The following is a 9363-nucleotide window of genomic DNA, read 5'->3' on the forward strand; positions in this document are numbered from 1 at the left end:
AGAGATCCCCTGTTTTGGATAGAGATGATCAAGAAGGCCAATAAATGGTCAGAGAGGGCGCTTCCTGTTTGGAATCTTCTCAGGTTTTGGCCTGCCAAATGAGTTCTGTTATACTCACAGACACCATTCAAACAGTTTTAGAAACTTTGGAGTGTTTTCTATCCAAAGCTAATAATTATATGCATATTCTAGTTTCTGGGCAGGAGTAATAATCAGATTAAATCGGTACGTTTTTTATCCGGCTGTGAAAATACTGCCTCCTATCCATAACAAATTAATGATAGTCGCTTTGAAAGACCCTTTCTAACGAAGATCGACGACACACTGAGCGTAAATATATATATTGACTGAAATTGTTTCCGAATGAGTGAGCGTTCATGTGCAAAGGATTAGCATATCAATGGTTAATATTTATCAGCTCTGTAGGGTCTTCTCCTCTGCCCCCACCCCCCTTGTTTGTTTAACAGGCCTCCATGCCTGTTTAGCCCACTAGGGCACATTACTCCACCAATTCTTTGTGACGATAACCAACTGTTTGTATGCTTTCTGTGAATTACTTAGTTTAGTAAATAAATGATTTTAAGACAATTGATGTATGGATGACTTTTAGTAAAGGCTGGATTCGTGCAGATACAACAATTTACGACGTTTGGAATGAGACTGGAAGCGAGGTAAAATACACCATTTAAACCAGAAGATAATCGGCCTATACTATAGTACAATATTTTTACATTTACGTCATTTAGCAGACGCTCTTATCCAGAGCGACTTACAAATTGGTGCATTCACCTTATGATATCCAGTGGAACAACCACTTTACAATAGTACATCTATATCTTTTTTTTTTTTGGGGGGGGGGGGGGGATTAGAAGGATTACTATATCCTATCCCAGGTATTCCTTAAAGAGGTGGGGTTTCAGGTGACTCCGGAAGGTGGTGATTGACTCCGCTGTCCTGGCGTCGTGAAGGAGCTTGTTCCACCATTGGGGTGCCAGAGCAGCGAACAGTTTTGACTGGCCTGAGCGGGAACTGTGCTTCCGCAGCGGTAGGGGGCCCAGCAGGCCAGAGGTGGATGAACGCAGTGCCCTTGTTTGGGTGTAGGGCCTGATCAGAGCCTGAAGGTACGGAGGTGCCGTTCCCCTCACAGCTCCGTAGGCAATGTTATAATATAGGAAAGTTATATTAGGAAAATTATAACTTTGTAATCTGAATATTTTCCTTGGTGCCCTGATCTCCTGGTTAATTACAGTTTAACAATTAATCAGTTTAATCGCGTGATAATAATTACAGGGAGTTATTTTGATAAACATGTCTTCAGTTAATGGTGCCCAAAGACACGACACTGTCTAATGACAAAATATGACAACAGCTAAAATCCTGCATGCCTACAAGCAGAACACAGGACTGTCTATATCCCAGTATGAATGGTTGGTCAGTACACACCTGGCTTTGAGACTGTGTTTATATTACTAAAGCAGAACACAGGACTGTTTATATCCCAGTATGAATTGTTGGTGAATACACACCTGGCTTTGAGACTGTGCCTGACTCCTGCAGGTATGTAAAAGTAAGAATTTAAATTATGACTTACCTCAACATGGACACAAGTCTTACAGCTCTGAGGAATCCCTGAAGCCAAAAGTAGTTATTTAAAACTGACAATCTCATGTAATAATGAATTAATAATTATTAAATAGACTTGTAATAAAAATGAATATAAGTGATCAACAGTCTCAGAAAGTACACTCATTAGCCTACCATAATCTGACATTAGCATTATATTAATTAATGTTTGTGGAAGCAGGAAACAACATCGTTCTGGTCCATGTTTTGTAGATGTTGGGGTCTGATTTCTGGTAGATCCTAGGATGAGAGCTTAAAGGTAGAGTCAGCTAAATGATGATGTACGAGCATCACCACAGATATTGTGATGAGCAAGATGCCTGACTTCTCTCTCACACAGTCACACACAGTATCTGCCCATGTGGAAGGGTTCTCTTCACTCTCTTACAGAGTGTTAGCCACGGGACCAAAACAGGTTTAGCCTTGCGCTCCAACATTCTTAGTTGTTGTAGAAATTGACCCACTATGCTGTTTACTTTGTGCATCTATTTCATATCGCTGACTCTACCTTTAAGTTTGTTTTGACCAAATAGATCATGATTGTGTTCCTTGCCTGGGACTCAAGTATAATGAACGCTTTAAAACTAATTTGATTAAAAAACAATTATCAGTTAACTCACATTTATCAGGTCCAGGCTTGATCCAACTCTCTCCACCATGGTCTCTGGTGTCCTCAGGTCCAGGCTTGATCCAACTCTCTCCACCATGGTCTCTACTGTTGGTAAAGCAGAAGGATAGACTGTGATTAAACTAAATACAACTTATAAAGGCTTTATATATCATACATACAGTCTTCATAAGACATACAACAAGTTTATATGGGGTGAGAGAACAACTCCCTATGTAGGGCGCATTGCCTAAATGTGACATAACCAACTATGTCAACTTTCATATCTTGAGGAAAGCCCTTAGAGATGTGAAGTCACCAGGTATCATGAGTTACATACCCCCAGGTAGTGATTAGAGAGAGAATGACATTACAGAGAGGCTGTTCTATTCAACAGGTTCTGATGCCCTCTAGTGGTTAGAGAGAGAATGACATTACAGAGAGGCTGTTCTATTTAACAGGTTCTGATGCCCTCTAGTGGTTACAGAGAGAATGACATTACAGAGAGGCTGTTCTATTTAACAGGTTCTGATGCCCTCTAGTGGTTAGAGAGAGAATGACATTACAGAGAGGCTGTTCTATTTAACAGGTTCTGATGCCCTCTAGTGGTTAGAGAGAGAATGACATTACAGAGAGGCTGTTCTATTTAACAGACTGAAATTAAATAGAGGACAGGAATCTACTAACACATTAAAACACACCACTACTACTAATCTAACTGTCTGTAGGTCCAACAGAACACATTAAAACACACCACTACTACTAATCTAACTGTCTGTAGGTCCAACAGAACACATTAAAACACACCACTACTACTAATCTAACTGTCTGTAGGTCCAACAGAACACATTAAAACACACCACTACTACTAATCTAACTGTCTGTAGGTCCAACAGAACACATTAAAATACAACACTACTAATCTAACTGTCTGTAGGTCCAACAGAACACATTAAAACACACCACTACTACTAATCTAACTGTCTGTATGTCCAACAGAACACATTAAAACACACCACTACTACTAATCTAACTGTCTGTAGGTCCAACAGAACACATTAAAACACACCACTACTACTAATCTAACTGTCTGTAGGTCCAACAGAACACATTAAAACACACCACTACTACTAATCTAACTGTCTGTAGGTCCAACAGAACACATTAAAACACACCACTACTACTAATCTAACTGTCTGTAGGTCCAACAGAACACATTAAAACACACCACTACTACTAATCTAACTGTCTGTAGGTCCAACAGAACACATTAAAACACACCACTACTACTAATCTAACTGTCTGTAGGTCCAACAGAACACATTAAAACACACCACTACTACTAATCTAACTGTCTGTAGGTCCAACAGAACACATTAAAACACACCACTACTACTAATCTAACTGTCTGTAGGTCCAACAGAACACATTAAAACACACCACTACTACTAATCTAACTGTCTGTAGGTCCAACAGAACACATTAAAACACACCACTACTACTAATCTAACTGTCTGTAGGTCCAACAGAACACATTAAAACACACCACTACTACTAATCTAACTGTCTGTAGGTCCAACAGAACACATTAAAACACACCACTACTAATGTAATTATAGAAATGATGAAACAAATGATGAAATATTGCTATGACTCACCTCTGAATGTGTTGGTCATCTATCTGACACAGGGTCACTGAGGAGGAGGAGGAGCAAACCCCAAACCCAGGATAGAGGGGTTCAGTAAATGTGGTGTGTTCTGTGTAAAGGTGTGTCAGTGTACCAGAGGACACACTATAGAAGGACAAAGTACCAGCTGGCCAGTCCAGATACACTCCAACTCTGTTAGAATCAGGACCAGAGATGGATCTACTGACTCCAGGATGGTTAAAGTGATAACCACAGTGAGAGCAGACTAAACTCCAGGACTTCCTATTGCCTCCAATCTTACTGTCGTCCTCCCATCCATTCCTATTCATTCCTTTGTACACCACACCAATGTCAGCCTTGCCACCATCCTTCTCCACCTCCCAGTAATAACGACATCCAGATAAGCCTTCTCTGCAGAGAACTTGGGGACTACAGTCAAATCTGTCTGGATGGTCTTCATAATGCTGATCCTCCACCACACATGTCACCTTCCTGTTCCCCTCAGACAGTATCAGGTTTGGGTTTACTGTATTTGGGTCCAGGGTGAGATGACAGGCATCTGTAGACAAAAGGAGAGTTTAATCAAACCACATCTTCATATAAAATGTTGTTTTGTAGGTACAGAACAAGTATTGATTAGTTACTATGTTACTATAGTTCTGAATATGTAGTTAATTAGGATTGAAGAGACTTACATTTCCTCAGCCCTGATTTCAGCCTGCACTCTCCACCATGATCCACACTGTAGGAGAAACAGGTTATTGACTGACAAAGACCTAATAAAGCAGTCAACATTTAAACCATATTGTTGTGTTCTGGTGCACTATCCAAGTTCATTACTAGAGACATACAGGTATTCTATCCTACCTACTGCATACAGAACGGAGTACAATTCATTACTAGATACATACAGGTATTCTATCCTACCTACTGCATACAGAACAGAGTACAATTCATTACTAGAGACATACAGGTATTCTATCCTACCTACTGCATACAGAACGGAGTACAATTCATTACCAGAGACATACAGGTATTCTATCCTACCTACTGCATACAGAACAGAGTACAATTCATTACTAGAGACATACAGGTATTCTATCCTACCTACTGCATACAGAACGGAGTACAATTCATTACTAGAGACATACAGGTATTCTATCCTACCTACTGCATACAGAGCGGAGTACAATTCCAACAGGATATCAGAGATGCAGAAGAAGAGTATTCATGTGGTGATGATGTATGCTGTGTTGGAGTGCTCAGCCTGCTGAGTAAACTTCCCCTTAATTCTACCATCATGTCCTCATGTTACTGAACCTACTACACTACATATGACACAACCACTGCTCACACTATTAGGACATCTATTCTGACTTACTTCAGCTTCATCAGTTTATATGTGGGATCCACCAGAGCAGCTGAAAGCAGTCCTCCTGCAGAGTCTCCTGGGTGATTGTAGCTCAGGTCCAGCTCTTTCAGGTGGGAGGGGTTTGACCTCAGAGCTGAAGACAGAGCAGCACAGCCCTCCTCTGTGACCAGACAGCCAGACAGCCTACAGAGAGACACACAACAGCTGTCTAGGTTGGTGTACTGGTGTCAATCATCTTGTAGGACACCCATACATTTGTCCATGACACAAACATTGTGATGAAACATCAGATTTTCAGAGTATTTGTTTTACTAAGCTCAGTACCGACCTGACTGAAACAGCTGTACTTACCCCAGTGTGTGTAGTTTACAGTCTGGATCCTCCAGTCCAGCAGACAGCAGTGTAACTCAGCTCAGTACAGACCTGACTGAAACAGCTATACTTACCCCAGTGTGTGTAGTTTACAGTCTGGATCCTCCAGTCCAGCAGACAGCAGTGTAACTCCTGAGTCCTGCAGGTCATTGTCTCTCAGCTCCAGTTGTTTCAGTTGTGAGTTGGGTGAACTCAGGACTGAGGCCAGATCTGAACAGCAACCCTCTGTCAGACCACACTGACCTAGACTAGAGGGCAGAAGAGCACATGATTAACACATGTTTAAAACATCCACATAATAGCTCATACTGAAGATATTACTGAAGATATTAACTCACACTAGTGTCTGTATGTTGCGGAGTGGACTGGTTAGTCCAACACAGAGCAGCTCCACTCCTCTGTCTCCCAGGTCATTGTTGCTGAGGTCCAGTTCTCTCAGGGGGGAGTTTGGTGTCTGCAGAGCTGAGGCCAGAGTCTCAAAGGATTCATATGTGAGTTTACACCCATCCAGTCTGGAGAGAGGAGATATGTCGATACACTGTTAAATATGCAAAGCTTTAAGAATAATGAGATGCATTAAGACAATAACAGAAGGACATGACTAGACTATGTTAAAAACATACTAACTCACGCAAGATATTTAACCTTAGTTTCATATATTTATCACATTTCATGTATGTTTCTGCATATTTACCAAGATGTTCAAATAATGTTAAAAACATTGTAACACGTAAAAACTAGAAATATATAAACACTATAAAGACAGTGGATACTGAAGATAGTTAACTCACACTAGTGTCTGTATGTTGCAGAGTGGACTGGTTAGTCCAACACAGAGCAGCTTCACTCCTCTGTCTCCCAGGTCATTGTTGCTGAGGTCCAGTTCTCTCAGGGGGGAGTTTGGTGTCTGCAGAGCTGAGGCCAGAGTCTCATATGATTTATATGTGAGTTTACAGCCATCCAGTCTGGAGAGAGGAGATAATCTGTTAGATATACAAATCCTTCATTATAATGATACTGTATACATCAACTCAATAACAGAACTTACAGTGCTCTCTTGCAGGTTTTCACTACCGGCAGCAACCTCTGATAACCTTCCTCTGATGTGTTGTATGTCTTCAGGTCAAACTCCTCCAGCACCTCCTCTGACATCAGTAACAGGTAGGCCAAGGCTGAACATTGGTCAGGTTTTAGCTCTGTTTCTGAAAGAGTTCCTGATCGCAGGGAGGTCTGCATGTCTTCAACTAGAGAGTTGGCACCAAGTTCATTCAGACAGTGGAACAAGTTGATGATCCTTTCTGGTGAGGATTCCTCCTTGATCTTGTATGAAAGGTACCTGACTGTTCTCTCAACTGTTTCCTCATTGGTCTGTGTTGTACTTCCTGTCTGTGTCAGAAGGCCTCGTAACAGATTCTGATTGGACTCCAGTGAGAGACCCAGAAGGAAGCGGAGGAACAGGTCCAGGTGTCCATTCTCACTCTTCAAGGCCTGGTCCACTGCTCTCCTGTGTAAGTCAGACAACTGTATTGACTGCTTCTCTTCATCACTAGTGGGGGAGAAAACATTTTCCTTCTTGTCCAGACATGATTCTAAAGCATGCACTGCTGCTAGAAACTCCTGAATGCTCAGATGCACAAAGCTGTAGACATTCTCTTGGTACAGCCCAGATTCTTCTTTAAAGATCTCTGTACACAATGCTGAGTACTCTGATGCCTTTGTGACATCAAGGCCACACTCTCTCAGGTCCTCCTCATAGAAGATCAGGTTGCCCTTCTGCAGCTGTTGGAAAGCCAGCTTTGCAAGTTTCAGGATCATCTCTTTGTCTGACTGAGACAGTTCTTTTGGGTTTGTCTCTGTGGCTTTGTTGTACTTCCTGTTCTTCACAATGGTTTGGATGAGCATGAAGTGTGAGTACATCTGGGTCAGAGTTTTGGGGACTTCATCCTTCTCTGCCTCTTTCAGCATCATCTCAAGGACAGTGGCTGATATCCAACAGAAGACCGGCATGTGGCACATGATGTGGAGGCTCCTTGATGTCTTCATGTGTTTGATGATTTCATTGGCCAGATTCTGATCTGTGATTTTCTTCCTGAAGTACTCCTCTTTCTGTGGATCATTGAACCCTCGTACCTCTGTCACCTGGTCAACACACTCAGGAGGGATCTGATTGGCTGCTGCAGGCCGTGAGGTTATCCAGGCGAGAGCAGAGGGAAGCAGATTCCCCTCGAGGAGGTTTGTCAGCAGCACGTCCACTGAGGTTGGCTTCGTGACATCACAGCACTTCTCATTGTTTTTAAAGTCTAGAGGAAGTCGACACTCATCCAGACCATCAAAAATGAAAACAGTTTTGGTTTCACCATCTTCAATGCTGTCAATCTCTTTCAGCTCTGGGAAGTAGTGGGAAAGAAGTTGCATCAGATTGTATTGGTCCTTTTTCAGGTTCAGATCACGGAAAGGAAGAGGAAACATGAAATGAACGTCCTGATTTGCTTTTCCCTCTGCCCAGTCAAGGATGACCTTCTGCACAGAGACTGTTTTTCCAATGCCAGCGATTCCTTTTGTCAGCACAGTTCTGATAGGTTTGTCTTGTTCAGGTAAAGGCTTGAAGATGTCGTTGCATTTGATTGGCGTCTCTTGTGTGGTTTGTTTCTTGGATGCCATCTCTATCTGTCTAACCTCATGTTCATTATTGAACCCTCCACTTCCACCCTCTGTGATGTAGAGCTCTGTGTAGATGTCCTTTAACAGACTTTGGTTTCCATGGTGTCCAATTCCTTCAGATATGTGTTGATACTTGTGTTTCAGTTTAGCCTTAATGTCTTGTTGGACTGTCAGCAGAGTTTGACCTGTAGGAAAACAACGAGAGTTGGGACTCATTAGTTTGTGTGTGTGTGTTTTATAAGGGCCTTTGTACCGTTCTTTGTAATATTGTATGAAATACAGTCTTACTTCTTCTGTCCAGAAGGTTGTGTGTGATCTTTAATGCATCCTCACTGTCCAAAGTCTCCACTTCCTTATTGTCATCTGGTAGTGGTTCCTGGCTGAAAGCAGGTGGCTGATCACTCTTCATTGATAGCGGGCTGGTTGTAGGGGACTCTGCACTGGGCTTCTGGACACTGAACAAAACAGGGAGAGATCACCTCATCAATATCTCATCAACTTCATTTTAACAACTGTATAATGGACCTTCTACTGTATAATTACTGATGTTTCTTTTTAAATGAATCCACATTTGGGAAAACAGCAGCACTGAGTGGTTTCTACTCTGTCTTTTATAAAGCTAGCCATCTTCAGTTAGCTATCCATCTTCAGTTAGCTAGCCATCTTCAGTTAGCTATCCATCTTCAGTTAGCTAGCCATCTTCAGTTAGCTATCCATCTTCAGTTAGCTATCCATCTTCAGTTAGCTAGCCATCTTCAGTTAGCTAGCCATCTTCAGTTAGCTATCCATCTTCAGTTAGCTAGCCATCTTCAGTTAGCTAGCCATCTTCAGTTAGCTAGCCATCTTCAGTTAGCTAGCCAGCTTCAGTTAGCTAGCCATCTTCAGTTAGCTAGCCAGCTTCAGTTAGCTTGCCATCTTCAGTTAGCTAGCCAGCTTCTGTTAGCTAGCTATCTTCAGTTAGCTTCACATTCCAGGTCCGGCTTCATCCATACTATGATGGTGTATACGTCCGCTGCTAAGTCTAGTAGGCTTATAACTGTGTGTTGCACATGGCTAGTCGAACCCCGAACTCTTCATTT

At 42.0% G+C, this 9363-nt stretch overlaps 1 protein-coding gene across 3 annotated transcripts; it reads right to left on the bottom strand.

The window, feature by feature from the left end:
* Window positions 1-221: 221 nt before the first annotated feature.
* LOC123735922 (protein NLRC3-like) lies at window positions 222-8735 on the bottom strand. Of its 3 annotated transcripts, XM_082978240.1 has the most exons (9): window positions 8573-8735; window positions 6672-8469; window positions 6415-6588; window positions 5962-6135; window positions 5698-5871; window positions 5261-5434; window positions 4575-4621; window positions 3889-4438; window positions 222-2338 (listed from the first exon to the last, which is right to left on the bottom strand). In XM_082978240.1, the coding sequence occupies exons 1-9, from the start codon at window positions 8691-8693 to the stop codon at window positions 2158-2160; spliced, it is 3393 nt and encodes a 1130-aa protein (XP_082834366.1). In that variant the 5' UTR covers window positions 8694-8735; the 3' UTR covers window positions 222-2157. The 3 variants fall into 3 exon arrangements, with proteins under 3 accessions (XP_082834366.1, XP_082834365.1, XP_082834364.1); XM_082978239.1 differs by lacking the exon at window positions 5962-6135 and having other exon boundaries at window positions 222-2335; XM_082978238.1 differs by lacking the exon at window positions 5962-6135 and having other exon boundaries at window positions 223-2338.
* Between the last annotated feature and the right edge of the window lie 628 nt (window positions 8736-9363).

Source organism: Salmo salar, chromosome 08 (assembly GCF_965601325.2).
Source record: "Salmo salar chromosome 08, fSalSal1, whole genome shotgun sequence".
NCBI lineage: Eukaryota > Metazoa > Chordata > Actinopteri > Salmoniformes > Salmonidae > Salmo > Salmo salar.

What these genes read in the sequence shown, in the direction of transcription:
- LOC123735922 (XM_082978240.1), bottom strand. Translation starts at nt 8,693, where the DNA reads ATGAAGAGTGATCAGCCACCTGCTTTCAGCCAGGAACCACTACCAGAT. An exon ending in AAAACCTGCAAGAGAGCACT is followed by an intron (nt 6,589 to 6,671) that starts GTAAGTTCTGTT and finishes TCCTCTCTCCAG; the next exon opens with ACTGGATGGCTGTAAACTCA. An exon ending in CGCAACATACAGACACTAGT is followed by an intron (nt 5,872 to 5,961) that starts GTGAGTTAATAT and finishes TCTGCCCTCTAG; the next exon opens with TCTAGGTCAGTGTGGTCTGA.